The following is a 17,657-nucleotide window of genomic DNA, read 5'->3' as shown; positions in this document are numbered from 1 at the left end:
TAATATAGTTGCTTTGCAAGATGGAGATTGGTTTGGATGTATATCAGGCAATTGCAGCTTGATATAGTTGCTTTGTAAGAGCATAATCAGCATATGTATGCTGGTCAAATAGGCCATTTTGCTGGTTATGATATCTTCTATGCCGGAGAGCACTCATTTTCTGGTGTGGCTTTTTTGGTAAAGCACGACCTTCAACCTGTTGTGGCTCTCAATGATCACCATGGTAGATGGATTATTTTTCAATGCCTTGTTCAAGGGAAAATTTTTGAATTTGCATCGGTTTATGCCCCCCAATCTTCTCGTGATAGAGCTTTGATCTGGGTTGCCATGCATAGCTATCCATGGCGACAACATGCCTTCATTTGTGGTGACTTTAATAATGCCCCTCAATCGGGTGACTAACAGCTCAGGCCACACTCATATGTTGGCTTTTGAAACACAGGCATGGTCTGATTTTTTGCTTCAGTTGTGCCTGGTTGATCTCTGGAAGGAATTACAGCCCATGCTTCCGGGCTATACCTTTCAGCATAATGCTCAATCTTCTTATCGGGCACGCTTGGACAGATGGTATCAGGTTGATCCAAGCATTGTGATGCCTTTACTTGTCAAATTTGGGTTAATCATACTTTCACACATTCGGATCATGCTCCTCTTTGGTTACTTACATGAATTTCCCACGGACAGATTGCCTTGCCTGAGGCTTTTGTTGATTAATAATAGTTATCTAGAGTATGCTGACTTTAAAGCCTTAGTCTCTGATGCCATTCAGCCTCTCTCTCGTCAGATACACATTGGTTTGGATTATGCCTGGCAGGCTTTTGTTGCTCGGATGCAAGCAGTTATTCGGGATTATGGCAAATCCTATATGCAAGCCACAAGGGAGACTGTAGCACATGCCAAATTTACTTGTCAGAGTTTGATTGAGCTTGCTCATCTTTGCCCTTTGTCTTCAGAGGAAAGCATGCTCTTATGTAAGGCTCAATTCTCTCTTCAATCCAATGATCGCAGAAAGCTTGCTAAATGGGAAACCCGATCCAGACAACGGGCTTTTTTGGATAAAGGCTGCTCTTCCAAGCAATTTTTTAAGAGTTTACACTACAAAAGACAGGCTGCCAATATTTGTCGGATCCGGATGCCTGATGGTTCTTGGTCAACATCTCGTTCAGAGCTTGCTGATTTATGTGTGCAGCACTTCTCCACTCATTTTGGGCATGTGGGTACTCTTTCTCCTCGGGTCGTGTTTGCACATTAGCTTCTTTTGCAGCATGTTCATCCAATTCTGTCTGATGCTCAGGCTTTGGAACTTGAACATCCCTTCATTGAAAGGGAATTGTCTGATGCACTTAGATCTTGTGGCAGATGGAAATCTCCCGGATGGGATGGTCTCATTGTTGAATTCTTTCTTGCATTCTAGGATCTTCTTAAATTCACCTTGCTGCAAATGGTAAATACAGCATGGCAAAATCAACAGAGGCCTATGTCATGGAAAAAGGGTCTTCTCAAGCTGATTCCAAAGAAGCAGCTATGTGATTCACTTGGTGATTGGAGGCTAATCACGCTCATGCTAGTCATTTACAAGATCGGATTAAAGGTTATTTGCATGATGGGTTGCATCCCTCCCAATATGGCTTTATTCCACGTCGCCATATCACAGATAACATTGCCAATGCTTATATTGGGATTGAATATGCCAAATACACGCAGCAGAATGTTCTACTCTTGTAGGTAGATATTGCAAAAGCCTTTGACACAGTTCAATGGGATTTCATCTCGCAAACTGTGCGATCTTTGGGGTTTGGACCAAAACTCCAGCAGGTTATTGCCAGGGATGCCCTCTCAGTGCTTTACTGTATGCCATTGCTACTCATCCTATGCTGCAATATATTGATCATCTTGTGGCTACAAGATCACTTCATGGCTTGGAATTGGATGCTAATCGCAGCATGGTTGCTCAAGCTTATGCTAATGATTCTTTCTTTACCCCGAAGAATACGCCCCATGATCTTGGCGCCTTGATGCAGGCCCTCTCTGTTTATGGTTTGGCAGCTGGTCTTCATGTTAATTTTTAGAAGTCGAAGCTGCTCCCTTTGCATTCCAAAGACTGGCATAGTCTATTATGGCCCAAGGATATCATTCCACCCACTCAGTTTGTTCGTCATCTTGGTTACCCTTTGGGGTGGGAACTCACTCGCCGACAACAAACTGATTGGGTTTTGTCTAAGCTTCGGAAAAAGCTTGACTATTGGAAACTGGCAACTTGGCCTTTGCATGTTCGTCTTCGAATAGTGCAGTCCATCCTTGTGGCATATATTCAAATTTACTTGCCATTGATCATGTTCACTAAGGCAGATCTTACATCTTTCATGTCTGTCTTTATGGAAATCTTCTGGCAATCCAAACATGGCAGAAAAAGTCTCAGATTGCTTTCGATGCATCACATTTGTTCTCCCAAGATGCATGGTGGATTGAACATCACGGATATTCATGTGCATATTCTTGCCCATAGGGGGAAAATGTTGCTGCAATTTCTGCAAGGTGATCAGCCTTGGCCTCTAATCATGGGCTCTTATGATTAGGACTCTGGTCACTCATATCAGTATTTCTGCGTTTGGTCATTGGCAACTCGATCAATGGGATTTCTTTCTTGGTTGCACTGATGGCACTTTGCCTGGCTGCCCTTTTGTCTCCTGCTTACTTCTTGACTGGAAGCATGTTCTTTCTCATCTGGAATGGAATGGACAGCAATCTTTGCTTGGGAATTCTTTGAGAGCTGAAAGCATTCATTGGTCGAAAGTCTTTCAACCTCCCTTGGCTTTACAGGAACCTTGACGTTTCTACTTTGTCTCGTTTAAAGGCATCACCTCGATTGCTGATGTTATAGATGATGCTGGTACTGTGCTCCCCTTTTCTCTAGCAGCCATTACATATGGATTGGGCTCTCATTATCGTCCTTTGTGGTAACAAATTACTTCTATGCTTTCGCCTTTTGTTCCGATTCCTCCTTTGGAACTCCAGGACCGGCTGGAAGATTGGACTTTGACTTCTCCAGGGTCCTCTTCTTGTCCTTTGAGACTATCTCATATTATTGTACCTGCATTGTATAAAATCCTTTTGCCTCAACCTTGGGTTTTAGAGAGAGGTGATTCTGTTTGGCGAATGCATCGCCCAGCCAAGTGGTGGAGGAAAAGATTACAGCAACTTTGGGCCTATAAAGTACCGCTTCGGCAATAGGTTTTCTTTTTGCGAGTTCTTTTGGGAGTGTTTCCATGTGAACAGCTATTGGCTCATTGACACATTGCTCCTGCACTTTGTGACATATGTTCTACTTTTCAGAGACTATGCCTCACTTGTTTTGGTATTGTCCGTGTTCTCGTGAGTTTTTATATATGCTTTGACAGCGCCTGCGAGCGAGATTCCCATCTGTTCCGTTTGGGAAGTTATTTTGGCTATTTGGGTTTCATCCATCCAGACCGGCATCCATCCAGACTGGAGTTTCATCTTTTCTTTGTTTGGGTTCGCTACTAGGCACTATGGACTTTATGGACATATAGGAATTGTAAAGTCTTTGGTGATCCTACTTTCTCTATGTTTGGCTTTTTTAGGCGTTCTCTGCAGCAATCTTTCTTTGATTGCTTGCAGACCCGCTGCATACATCATGAGGTCTTTTTGGCATATACTGAAATTTTCAGTTGATGTAATTGTAGCACCTTGTTTTGAGGTTGCTACTCATATAATATAATCAATCAAAGATTTCCAAAAAAAAAAGTATGTGTGTGTGTGTGAGAGAGAGAGAGAGAGAGAGAGAGAGAGAGAGAGAGAGAAAGTCATATTAACATTCGTAGGAGACCTCACGGGTCTATGGGACAAAGTACAAAATAAAAGACTTACAACATTTGGATAAGCCAGAGGGTCAAGGAGTGCACATGGCATCTCAACTCGATTATTATATCACATCGATACATAACCGATACATACTAGGACTATAAAACTAATAGAAGTGGCCTTCATAACATCAGTTTAAGACTGAGAGTCTTTAGGTTTAGATTTGAAATCTCTGATTGGTGGTGTTCTATCTAGATACACAGCCCATTTTCCAGCTTTACGTGCATCCTTCATTTTGGTGAGCTCGACACTCCTCTGCTTGAGCTGAGTTAAGGTGAGTTCCTGAGAGATCCAAATCCTTGTGCCCTTCAACTTGTTTGTCTATCGAAGAATCTTAATTCTTCCCGCTCTCTCCTTGAAAAACACTTGTACTTGCATTCCTGTTTGGGAGACACACCTGATATCATTATGATCCCACTCTACTTGTGGTATTTCCTTCTTGAGACATGCAATCCTCTCGTCTACTGTGTCATCCTCTTCTTCATTAAAAGGGCCAAGGCAATCCTTGGGCAGCCCTCCAATGTCTTATTATGTGCTATAGCCGGCTGCTCTTTTACTTCTGTGTACAGATCTGCTTTGTTGAGTTTGCTGTCCGCAACAGTGGCCATCCTTCCTTGGCTGAACTCACCTGAGTGTTAATCATTTCCTTGACCTTGGAGACAAGAGTTGGTGCTGGTGGAGATGTGCTGAATTTCTCCATAGCTTCTGCAATAATTTCTTGCTTGCCTTTGTTCTCCATCTCGTTCACCTTTCATGATGATATGATATGATTGTATAAAAGTCCGCGTGAGACCCTTCAGGATCTATGGGACTGGCAATCACTATTAACTAATAGTGATCCCTTACATCCAGTGAAGAGAAAAACTTACAGCTTTGTCATGTAGTGAGTACTTGTTGGGCTAGCTTGTGAGCTATCGCTACCACTGCCTCTTCAGAGACGGCTCCGGGATCCTTTCCAGATTCCTCACCTACCCAGATCAGAGATGCCTCTCGCGGCCTTCATTCACGAGAGAGTCCGACATAGAGAGTACTTACTCAGGCGACGGGGCTTGGCCACATCATCAGACACCTCTCAGAGCAGGATCACAGAGTTCTTCCCATCGAGTGACATTGATTGTCCAGTCTCTAGCCACAGACGTGACAGAGACCCTGACCCGACGATCGCAGCACGACACACGAGACATCGAGGGGACACACAGATCACTCTGGGGGACCTCCCGTCATTGTTTATGTCCCACGGGAGTCATGGTGGCTCTGGTCTTGCGTCGAGCCTCGTCTAGGAGACCGAGACGCACGGCACCCCTTGATGGGCACTAGCGTCCCATCACCGGCTATGCACCAGCCAGGGCGACATGACATACGGAGGATTTCGCTCCGCTCCAGTCCTTTTCTTTTCATTGTTACATCCAGATGTATTTGATTATGTATGATCAGACTTAGGATTCAGCACAGGTGATGATGCTCGTTTCAGTAGCTCCACCCTTACTATGATTTGTATCAGGTTTTCTTTCAATCTCATAGACCCATCAGTCTCTCGAAGACTCTAATAAAATGTGAGTTTGGGGAGAGAGAGAGAGCAAGAGAGAGTGAGCTTGAGAGCTGAAAGCTTGATAGCTGAGTTGAGATAGAAGAGTGTGAGAGAGTACAACTGAAAGAGTTAGAGATAAGGTTTTGTCCTAGTGACAAAACCTTCACCAAACGGATATAAGTTCAGGGCACTGCGAAATGCCTCAAACTTTTCACGTGGTAGTGCTTTGGTGAAAATATCTGCAACGTTGTGATGTGTGGACACAAAGATCATACTGATCTCTCCTGCATGCAACTTCTCTCTGACGTAGTGATAGTGAACCTCAATGTGCTTCGTGCGAGCATGAAACACTGGATTCTTTGCCACTGCAATGGCACTTTGATTATCAGTGAGAATTGGAGAAGGACCCTCCAAAGACAGATGAAGATCAGCAAATAGATGTCGCAGCCAGACACATTCAACTGTTGCTATGAAAGCTGCCCTGTACTCAGCATCACATGATGAGGTGGCCACTGGAGATTGTTTCTTGCTCAGCTAGGAAATGCAAGGTTTACCCAAAAAGAAACAATTGCCACTAGTGGACTGCCTAGTGTCATAATCACCAGCCCAATCTGAATCACTGTAGGCATGCATCTGCAAGTCACCCCCCTGGGAAATAACAAGCCAAAAGACTTCGTGCCCTGCAAATAACGGAAGATGCGCTTAACTGCCTGCCAATGCATAGTTTTTGGGTTGTGCATATATCTGCTCACCTGAGATACTGCAAACTGAATATCAGGTCTAGTGTTGCAGAGATAAATGAGGCATCCAACAGCCTGACTGTAAAATGTGGCATCAACTGATTCTCCTGCATCATGCATTGTGAGTTTCAGCCCCGGCTCCATGGGAGTGGCTATGGGCTTACAATCATGCATGTTAAATCTGTCCAAGAGTTTCTGCACATACTTGGACTGAGACATAACAGTGCCACGTCTCTCTTGAGAGAACTGGATCCCCAAATAAAAGTGAAGCAGCCCCAAATCTGACATGTCAAAGTTGGTCTGCAAATCAGCTTTGAAATCTGCAATATTATTTCGATTGGACCCTGTGAGCAGTAAGTCATCGACATAAAGAACGATGACTACAATTTCCCCCCCATCCTTCTTGATGTAGAGGGTGCTCTCAGTAGGACTATTGTGCAGCCCCTTGCTGGTCAAAAAGGCATGAATCTTGGCATACCATGCACGAGGGGCCTGTTTCAGCCCATACAAAGCTTTATTCAGCTTGCATACCTGAAATTTCAAAGCCTGGACTGTTTTAATGTCCAACTGATGAACATTCCACTCAAAATGTGCAGCCATTGCAATAACAGATCGGATGGTGTCATCCGGGATGTAGGAGCAATTGTCTCCTCATAATCTATGCCCTTTTTCTGAGCATAGCCTTTAGCAACCAGCCTTGCCTTGTATCTGTCAATGGAGCCATCTGGCTTCCGTTTGACCTTGAAAACCCATCGTGTGCCAATGGCGGTGGCAAGTCTACAACATCCCAAGTCTGATTTTTTTCAATGGACTGCAACTCATCGTGCATGGCATTCATCCAATGCACATTGTCCTTTGCTTCTTCGAATGTTGCAGGTTCCTCGTCATCAAGAAGAGTACCTGCATATGCTGATTCCACTGAATTAGCACCTTCCATGTGCCTTGCTGCACTGCGAGTCCTGCCAGGTAATGGAGCATCAATTTTACTCTCCCTGAGAGTCTGTAACAGCTAGTTTGGGACTGTTTTTGCTGCATGTATGTTTGCAATTTCTTGCTGCACCACCTGTTCCACTGCCTGTGGAGGTGGCAAGACATCCTGTGGCTGAACTGAAGCATCGGGAGGTGGCTGTTTTAATTCTGATTTGCATCAGAAATATCAGCAGGGGAACCCAGGGCAATGGGTAGCAACCCCTCAAAGACATCCATCGAAGAAGAAGGCATACAAAATTCAGCCTGAATGTGAGCTGAATTTTCTGCAAATATCACATCTCTACTGACAATGATCTTGCGTGTAGCAGGATTGTAGAGACGGTACCCCTTGCTTTCTGCACTGTACCCAACAAACATGCACTTAATTGCCTTATCTGGCAACTTGTGCCTAAATTCAACTGGCACATGAGCATAAGCAAGGCATCCAAAGACTCGGAAATGATCCACTGAAGGCTTTCTCCCATTCCAGATCTCATAGGGAGTTTTTGTTTTCAAAGCCTTAGTGGGACCCCGATTTAAAATGTAATTGGCACACATCAGACCTTCAACCCAGAATTTGTGAGGCATGTGTTTGCTTTTCAGCATACATCTGTCCATCTCCATAAGAGTTCTATTTTTCCTCTCAGCTTTGCCATTTTGCTGAGGGGTTAGCCTCACTGTGAGCTGATGCACAATACCCTTGCCTTTCAGAAAAGCATCAAAATATGTAGACAAGTATTCCCCACTCCTATCTATGCGCAATGTCTGTATCTTGAGTCCGGTTTCATTTTCAACCATGTCTGAAAAGTGTTTAAACACCATGAACACTTCTGATTTGCGCTTCAGCCCAAAGACCCAAGTGAAATTGGAGTAATCATCAATAAAGGTAACAAAGTAGAGATGACCACCCAATGATGGAGTCCTCATGGGACCACAGACATCTTTGTGTATAAGCTGTAATTTGCGGACAACTTTAACTGAACCATCCTTTTTGAAGGGGAATCTATTGCATCTTGCCTAAAATGCACCCTTCACAGGCATGTGGAGGAGGTATCTCAAGAGGTGGCAATGCATCAACCATAGAGTGCTTCTGAAGTGTCATCAAGTTGTTATAATGCATGTGGCCATATCGGGCATGCCATAATTCTGCATTCTGCATGGCAGCTGTAGGGGTAGAAACTGCAAGAGCATGGGCTGCTCTTTTTTCAAAAAGATCAAGCTGAAAAAGCCCACGCAGCAGAGTGCCAGATAATCTTAAGGCATAATCATTTTCTCTGTCTCGGACAGCACATTTGTCATCCTCAAAGATGACCTGAAATCCAGCTCTGTTAAGAGTGGACACTGAAAGAAGATTTTTGGTGATACCAGGCACATATAAGACATCTGAAAGTCTGAAAACTGAGCCATCAATGGTAGTAAGCTCAACTTCTCCTGTGCCATGTACTGAATATGATGAGTTATTGGCACAAGTGACTTTCTTACCAACGTTAGGTGGATGCAAGGAAGTAAAAAGACACTTCCCAGAAGTGATATGCTTGGATGCACCGCTGTCAAAATACCAAGTGTTCAGTGTTTCATTGACACTGAAAGCAGATGCATCCGTAGAAGAGTCATAACTGCAACTCAAAAATGCATATGTATCATCATTACAAGTGGCTGTACTATCTCGAGCATTTGGAGCAGCCAGCCTAGAATCTGAAATGCAAGATAAAAAGGCATAATCCTGTCCAACAAAGTTGGCTGCAGCATCCCCACTGTCAGTTGCATGAGGAGCTGAATCCGAAACAGCCATACCGGAGCTGTTTTTCTTCTCTTTTGCAAGCCTTTTCCTGCATTCTGCAATGTGATGACCTGGCTTTTTGCAGTAATGACAAAAGCCCTTCTTCTTGGGCTTACTTGCATCATTTTTAGCCTTTTGTGAAGGCTGTCCTGACCCACTGGAAGGCTGATTTACTGATGTCTTTGCCTGTCCCTTTGTTTTTCGACTTAAACTTTGAGAGCATAGCTTGTTCACCTGCACATGAAGCCAAGTTTTTCCTAGTCTGCTCTTCCTGAAGTAGAAGTCCTATCAACTCATGAAAAGTGAGAGGATTTGCACCCCCCCTCAATGATAAGTTCAACGAGGTATGAAAGCTGAGATAAGACTCAGGAAGAGAATTCAGAGTGGTAGTAATCATCTCTGAATCAGGAATAATCTCATCTATGTTCAATAATTGCTCTCTGAGATCCTGTAGCTTTGTGAGGTGGACTGACATGGAGTCACCCTCTTCCATATGTGTATTACTTAACTCTCTTTTCAAGAAAGATACCCTTGCATCATTCCAGGCTGCATACATGCTTTCTAAGATATCCCACGCTGCCTTCGAGGTCTTACACGACCGGATATGCGGAATGATAAATCTTTTCACTGAAAGAGAGATGCATGACAAAGCTAAGGCATCCCGTGAATCCCATCTCTTCTGCTCTGGAGTAGTGGCTATAGCTGCACCAACAACTTGTTCTGCAGCTGCACCCTGTGCACGACCTCTTCCACCTCCTTGCTGAGGAGGGTATTAGGTGCCATACTTGCTGGTCGGATCTCACCCCCATTCACATAATCCCATAAATTGCGAGAAATCAGAATATTGCGTACCATAAAACTCCAAAGGGAGTAGTTTGTACCATCCAACTTGTCTTCCTGTGAAAGACCACTGAACTGGAAGTCATTCTGATTTTGCTGGGCCATATCTGAGAAAGAGATTTAAGCAGATACAAAACTGAATTCCCTTACTCGGAATAAAATGCACAACTCCCAAAAAACACAGCCAAGCACTGGCTGTAAATGCAACTGAGATTTCTGCACTTGCACTGTCAGAAATCTGTCCAAGCATCAAAAACTCTCCAGAATCTGCCAAAAGTGCTGCAAAACACTTCAAGAAAGGCAGTATGAACTGAAAACTCCAAAAATTGCTCTCCCAACACAAAAGTCCCAAAATAGGCCCGAAATTGCAACCGGAAAGGGGCAAATTGATCAAAAGCCCCAAATGTTGCAAGAATTGCGCTTTGTCTGCAAAAGCCCCAAATTTCACTGCGAAATTGCAGTGTAATTACAAAATGCCCAAATTTCTTCAAGAAATTGTACTGCAAAATGAAAAGCCCCAAATTTCAAGCTTGAAATTGCAACCAGAAAGGGGCAAAAGCTCAAAAAGCCCCAAATTTTTCAGTTTCAGCAGAAAGCCCCAAATTTCAGACCAAATCTGCAATGTTTGCTCCAAGTGCAGCCCCAAATTTCTTCAATAGCTGCAAATTGATTGCAATGTCTGCAAGAAACAGGATGCCCCAAATGTACTCCCAAAAAACTGAGCCAAACAATGTCTGTCTGCAAAATGTGCCTGCCTAAGATCACTTGCAAGGTACAGCTTGTGCGCAGGTACAATCAATGTACGGATTACGTACGGCGATGACGCAGGTAAGGCTGCAGGTGTGAGCAGGTACAGCACGTACGGCAGGTACACGTTAGCACAACAGGTACAGTACGACCAAACAGCTCTGCAGATTAGGTACGTACGGCGCTGTACGGCGACAAGCTATACACCATACGATCGCGAAGTACGACGAGACTGTAGGTACGACTTTGACGCAAAACGCTACGGCGACGTACGGACGACGATGCAGAAGGTACGATTGGTACAGAATGCGTAGGTACGGTGGGTACGGCTGAGTACGGGCAGGTACAGACGAGTGGCGCAGGGTACGGATTCCGTACAGTCGTACGGACTGTACGGACAGTCTTTTGATTGCTTCGAGCAGGTTGGGACGGGATGTAGCAGCAGGAGTGTGGGCTGTAGGTTGGAGCTGAACGAGGAAGGAGCAGGGAGCAGGATCAAACTGCTCTGATACCAAACGTGAGAGTTTGGGGAGAGAGAGAGAGCAAGAGAGAGTGAGCTTGAGAGCTGAAAGCTTGATAGCTGAGTTGCAATAGAAGAGTGTGAGAGAGTACAACTGAAAGAGTTAGAGATAAGGTTTTGTCCTAGTGACAAAACCTTAGTAGTCACTAACCATAGTTAGTGAACTAACTGCGGTTAGGGGGAAAAATCTCTTAAAGAGGGAAAAGTGCCCCTAACTAGCTTATTAATTTACATTGGTCACTGCTGAATTATATCTATAATTCTAACATAAAATTTCTTTCTTTCTTTCTTTCTTTCTGATGTGGGGAGAGAGAGAGAGAGAGAGATTTTGCTGCTCCAGCATATTCTTTAGGTCTTTGCTTTCCCCATAGCCTTCTCTGATGGGGGGGGGGAGAGAGAGAGAGAGAGAGAGAGAGAGAGAGAGAGATTTTACATTGTGCAGTTGTGCATATTAATAGGGTTACTGCTTTAAAAAGTAGAGGTTACTGCGTGTGGAGGTTTTGTTTTATATTCTCTCCTCATGGTATTTGTTCTTTCCTTATGTTTTATCGAGAGCACTCAAAAGCTACCATTGAAAGAATGCCATGTTGCTTATGATGCAGGGTTTGAGAACAAGACGCAAAATCCAAGAAAGAACTTCTGGAATTAAAAAACGCGTACTAGCTTTGAAACAAGGGCATATTCTCTTAGGGCTAACCTCTAGTGATAAGATCCAAAAAGAGATCCTGCGAGCACAATTATTGGGCATTGATTTCAAGTTGTTTGAACATGCAGTACAAGACTCTCTTGGTGCTCTTAAAGGGTATCATTATTGAAGGGACTTATTTTGTGTTGAGATACATGTTAGCATATATTGATTGGAGCTCTTCTGCGTAGTTTTTTCATGTCCGGATCATACAGGAACTTATTGGATGTGTTTGGATATTTTGTGCAGGCTTGCAAATAACGGAAGATACTTGCTCCCTCCTATTAGCCTTCCTTCTGTAGATTGGAAAGGTTTGAAAGACTGGCTCAGTATCTCTCCTAGAGATTTCAGCTGCAACAATACCGTCGAGAAAGGAACTTGGAACTGGTGGCAGAAAGGTTTGGAGCTTGTTGCGGAAGCTAGAGTGGCAGTCCTAGCTCTCCCTAGTATGGAAGAAACTGAATATGACATGTCTCTTTCATCTTTAAAATTGAAGTTTCAGAGTCAAGTGCAAAAACTTCTCTCTATGCAAGACCTTGCTGAGGTAAAATTCTAAATCAGTGTTTGTTTCATGTTCTCCTTTTAAATGAACAGTTACATTGTGGATGGAATTTCATTTGGATTTTAACTTGTCTAAACAGATGTGCTTGGGGGAAAGGCCACATATCCCATGGGTTCTGGTCAGTACCGAGACCTCAGAACAGATCATGAAGGACCTGCTCAAAGAAGAGTCATATTTTGGGCTTGATGAAGCACAGGTATATATATACTTAAACAAAGCAGTATCAATTTTGCATATACTTTATAACGTTTCTATTGTGGAAAAGAAAGCTCTTGAAGTGTTCTTGCCTTAATGAATAACCTTCAACTCCCCTGGGGCTCATTACTCCTTGCCATAATTTTGTTATATTCTAGCATAATCTTCTTCAGGAGTATAAGCTACTCTGATGGGAGCCATACTCCTCTTTTGGATCATGGATAGTAATCAAAAGAACCTCTAATGAGGTGACATTTCTGGAAGAGAGTCCTTGAGAGTCCCCGCAGCAGACAGATAGTCTGAAAATGGCTAAAACAGAAGGCAGCCTGCTCCAAAACAGGTCAAAATTGCTGCAAAATCCTCCAGAAAAGTACAAAGGTCCAGAACAGCGCTAGGAGCTTGGCTTACAGCACCTGGCTGAACAGAGAAGCTGTACAACACTGTTTCTCGCAATGAAACTGCTTCTTGAGGCCTTTGAAAACAGATCCGATGAATCCTAAACACCCTTTTGGAATCAGATCGTAGCGACTTTAGGGATTTGGGGCAGATTGCAGCTTAGAAAACGCCTCCCAGGGCAATTCGCAGCAAATACAGGGTTTAGTGGAGGGCAGGAAATCCAAATTGCAGTAGGTGTAGTGGCCCTTGGGTGGCTGGAAAACAATTCGTAGCAGGATCTCACCCTCAGAAACAAGTTTCGCATGCCAAGAACTAGTACATATGGCACTGGAATCAGTTGCACAACACCGCAAGAAGCGTGCAAGAGTGGAAGAAGGGATTTGCAACAGCAAGAAAAAGGACATTGGAAGAGAGAGACAGCACAAGGGCCCATAAATAATGAGTAACAACTTTTTCAATCCATCTGGGAGGCCTAGATGTTACACTCAAGTTGAGGTAACATGACCTCGGAAGGGTTAGTCGACATTTTCCTTTAAAGGATCAATGTTTGTATTATATTTGTTTGGGCTTCATGTAAATGATCAAAAAGGAATAAAGGTCAAGGTCCTTGGTGAGGGTGACATGGCACTAGAACAGGTGGATCTAAGGCTAAGGACCTAAATGCATGAAATGTGCCAAGGGGCAAATAGTTTTAATGATATCCCAAGAGAGGGGTAAATGATGCATTAAGGAAGGACCCTAAAATGAAGACATGTGGCATGCTAGATCCATCTAGGGAATTTTGGGGCTCGTTGGGAATAAGCAAGCTGAAGCTTTCACGTAATCGGATTTTTTTTAAGAGTTTGCTACCACCGAGGTTGGCTGGGAGGAAAATGCAAGTGCCTGTGCCCGTAATTCGACGTAACCAGCTGAGAGCAAACAGATTTTCGTGTTTCATTTGGTATCAGAGCGCAGATTATATCGCGAGAGGTCTGGGACTGGCTGGGCGTTTGACGACGGACAATACGGAGCCCAAATTCTACACAGATTGTAATTTGGCAGTTCGTCAGTCTGGGTAGCGTTGATGAGCTACTGTGTGGTCACAGAATTAGCTGTCGCAGGATTTGGTAAGGAAGGCGATTCGGCTCTGGGCTGAGGTCATGAAAGTATCCCGGGAGCGGGGCGACCGTCTGAGTGTTGGTATTGCTACGTGCATGTATTGCTTACAGGTTGCCTTGAGATATCCCGTCACCCGCATGGGTATGTGTTCAAATAACATCTACGAGATCTAAGAGGCCGAGTTCACGTAAAGCTGTTGGCGAATTGAAGGTGAGGTAGCCAGTAGAGTTACGCACGTTACTGTGAACAGCTAACCAGACAAAGACCACACTGGTATTACTTTTAATTACGTTTATCGCGGAGCAATTTTGGAGAGTAGTTAAGCCCAGGTCTTGTGCCTCCGTCGTGAACGTGAGCGTTGAGACATTGAACATCAGAGCGGTCGTGACTGGGACGCATCGAGGGACTAGCTGTGCAATATTGTGGGAGGAGAGAGCCAAAATTTGTGGTGGTAGTGTCACGGGAGCTGCTGCTCCTCCCCGTTCCCCTGCTGCTCCCCCTCCCTCAGCCCGTCTCTCTCTCCCCTCAGCCTGTCCCTCGCCCCCTCCCTGCCTCTCCCCCCCCTCCCCCCCTGCTGCTCCGCCCCCTCCCCCTGCCTGTCCCTCGTTCCCTCCCCCTGCCCTTCCGCCCCCTCTCCCTGCTTCCGCCCCCTCCCCCCTGCTGTTCCGCCCCCTCCCCCCTGCCTCCGCCCCCTCCCCCCTGCTGCTCCGCCCCCTCTCCCTGCCTCCGCCCCCTCCCCCCTGCTGTTCCGCCCCTTCCCCCTGTCCCGCCCCCTCCCTTGCTTGCCCCTCGCCTCCCCCCTGCTGTCCCGCCCCCTCCCTGCGTGCTCTCCCGCCCCCTCTCTTCCTCTCACTCCTGCCCTTCCCTTCTCTCCTTCCCCTCTCCTTCTTCTCCTCTCCTTTCCCTCTTAGCCCTCCCCTCCAGCGCCCCCTCCCTCCCTCTCAGCTTGCCCCTCTCCCCTCTCAGCCCCAGCCCCTCTCCTCCTTCCCTCCCCTTCCCCCCTGCTTCCTCCTTGCCTCCTTTCCCCTCCCTTGCCCCCCGCAGCTTTTTTGGAACGGAAGGAGCCTTTATTCTGTTCGAGTCGGCCTCCTCACCTTGATTGGCGATGGATACCCCGTCAGCCAATCCTACTCCATCTCCACCGGCCGCGAAAACTCTCACTTTCTCTAAAGACGAGCTGCAGCAGCTCAAGAAGGATGTAGAGATTGAATGCTCTACCACATTGCTAGCATGCATCTTCGGGTCTCACCCTTCCAGATCCCAAGCCAGAGACTGGATGCTTGCGGCTCTCCCCCCAGACCTCACTCCTCGATTGTGGACTTCACTCTTTGGAGAGAGCGGCTTGGGATGCCTTCCTTTTCCATTTCTGTGGCAGAGATACTTGGTGTGATGATGCCTTTCTTATTCAGCCACAGTCCCTCCTGTTCTCTTGGTCGAACAGGAGGCAACAGATGCCTATTCATGCACGCATTGACAGATTTTATGTAGATGACTGGGCACTAGACAGAGGTGGATCGGTATGCATTGCTGCAGGGGTTTCCACTTCAGACCACTTCCCTGTTGTTCTGGCTATCTCAGAGCCTCACTTGAGAGGCCGATCTGCCAGCATCAGGATTCCAGAGGCCTTTTACATAGAGGAGGACCTTACGGAGGCAGCCCTACGGATATGGTTTGCTCATGTCCAGGGTGGGCAGCCACATCCATCACATTTAGCCGCTGCCCTCTCTGGTATTAGCGACTTTTACTGCTCAGTTGCTTCTACCAGGAGACGAGATATTCTCAAACGTGAGATTGGTGTTCGCCAGCAGTTAGCAGCTTTGCAGAGGGAAGAGCAGAAACGGCCTTCAGATGCTTGGATTCAGGAGCGCCTAACTGCAGCGAGGGCTCATCTGTAGTTATTGCTTGATCAGAGAGTAGAGTATGCCTTTCATGCACGGGAGTCCTTCTGGATTCAGATGGGTGGTAGAGTCAATAAACACTTTTTCTCTACTCTTGGCCCTAGACATAGTAGAGAGAGTGTATCTCAGCTTATTGACTCACATGGGGTTTTACAGACAGAGCCAGATGACGTCTTACGCATAGCTTCAGATTTCTATGCCACCCTCCTTACTGTTGATCCTAAGACACACGATATAGAGGATGCTAGACAGGCTATTTGGCAGAGTATCCCAGTGTTGGTGAATCCGGATATGCATGTTCTACTTGACGCACCTTTCACCAACACAGAGTTCAGGACTGCACTTTCAGCCCTTCACAAGGGCAAGTGCCCAGGTTTAGATGGCCTCACCCCGTCTTTTTTCATTGCATTTTGGGATATGATTGGAGACTATATTACTTCAGCCATGCAAGCCATTTGGGACTCTAGCGAGATGCCTGAGTCGCTTACAGAGGGCCTCATCCACCTTATCCCAAAAGGAGGTAGCAGAAATTTATTGTCCCAGTGGAGGCCTATCACACTTCTGGGGACTTGTTACAAGATTCTGGCCAAGGCTATCAGCCTCCGATTGCAGCCACTTCTCCGTGATCTTATTCATGACACTCAGACGGGATTTGTGCATGGCAGAAGTATTTTTGATAACATTTTTTCTTTCTGGGAAGCTTCAGAGTGGGCCATGCAGAGTGGCCAGAATCTTGCCATTCTACTGTTGGATTTTGAAAAAGCTTATGACAGAGTAGATTGGAGTTTTTTGGAGGGCACCCTTCTACGCTTTGGATTCACTGATGTTTGGATCAGAGGTGTTTCCTCTTTGTACAGATCAGCCCATAGCCAGGTACTTATTGGTGGGGTAAGGGGTGAGAGATTTCAGATTTCGAGATCAGTCCGTTAGGGATGCCCCCTTGCTCCTTTCCTTTTTTTATTCGTGGCCGAAGCTATGAGCATCTATGTTAGATCTCAAGCTGACATCTTTGGGCTGAGACTTCCCATCAGAAGAGAAGAGGAGCTGCTTGACAGTGAGTTGGCTGATGACACAGCAATTTATTTGGATGCCTCTCCACAGACACTGACTTCTTTCAGGACAGCATTGGATTTATTTTGCTTGGCGGCAGGGGCGCAGATAAATTGGCATAAATCCAATGGCTTTTGGATCAGTGATGAGGACACTCCAGTTTGGGGGCTTGACATAGGGTTCACTTGGGTTCAGAGGGGTGTGCCTATCAGGTATTTGGGCTGCCAGGTCGGCTTGGGTATTTCTACCACGCAGCAGTTTGCTCCCGTGTTGGAGAGCATCAGAAGGAAGCTTCTCTTTTGGAGCTCAGCCAAGCTGGATCTTGCCTCTAGAGTTGTGGTGGTCAACCAGGTCCTCCTGGCCACTGCCTGGTTTATTTGTTCATGTTGGTGCCGTTCTAGGGACTGCATCATTCAGCTCAGAAGACCGATCAGGAACTTTCTCTGGAGTGGGCTTGATGGCACAGCAGATGCCTTAGCCAGAGTGGCTTGGGAGACCCTCATCCTCCCTACACAGGATGGGGGTCTCAATATTATTGATCCAGATTTACAGTGCAGAGCTTTACTTTGCAAGATAGTGGTGCGAGGACTTATGCCAGGACAGGAACCGTGGAAGGACTTTCTTATCAGCAGCATACAGAGGTGCACACCTTCCTCAGGAGGAGACTGGATGAGCAGTGTTAGATGGATCTTCACCACAGCACACCTCAGATCACCTTCATCCCCTCTCATGGTTGCCATTCTGAAAGCTTGGGCTAGTTTCAGAAG

General features: G+C 45.7%; 1 protein-coding gene across 2 annotated transcripts in view; it reads left to right on the top strand.

The window, feature by feature from the left end:
• LOC147905372 (16S rRNA processing protein RimM family) overlaps window positions 1-17,657 on the top strand; it is a 110,374-nt gene that overhangs the window by 53,186 nt on the left and 39,531 nt on the right. For both annotated transcript variants that reach the window (XM_087370618.1, XM_087370670.1), the window contains 3 exons: window positions 11,609-11,808; window positions 11,941-12,235; window positions 12,333-12,449. In XM_087370618.1, coding sequence (XP_087226744.1) covers window positions 11,609-11,808; window positions 11,941-12,235; window positions 12,333-12,449 — 612 coding nt within the window. The remainder of the gene's footprint in view (window positions 1-11,608; window positions 11,809-11,940; window positions 12,236-12,332; window positions 12,450-17,657) is intronic.

This window comes from Dipteris shenzhenensis, chromosome 1 (assembly GCF_047967505.1).
Source record: "Dipteris shenzhenensis isolate YYH24624 ecotype China chromosome 1, Dip_SZ_1.0, whole genome shotgun sequence".
NCBI classification, from domain to species: domain Eukaryota; kingdom Viridiplantae; phylum Streptophyta; class Polypodiopsida; order Gleicheniales; family Dipteridaceae; genus Dipteris; species Dipteris shenzhenensis.
This window is presented reverse-complemented; position numbering and strand designations above follow the sequence as displayed.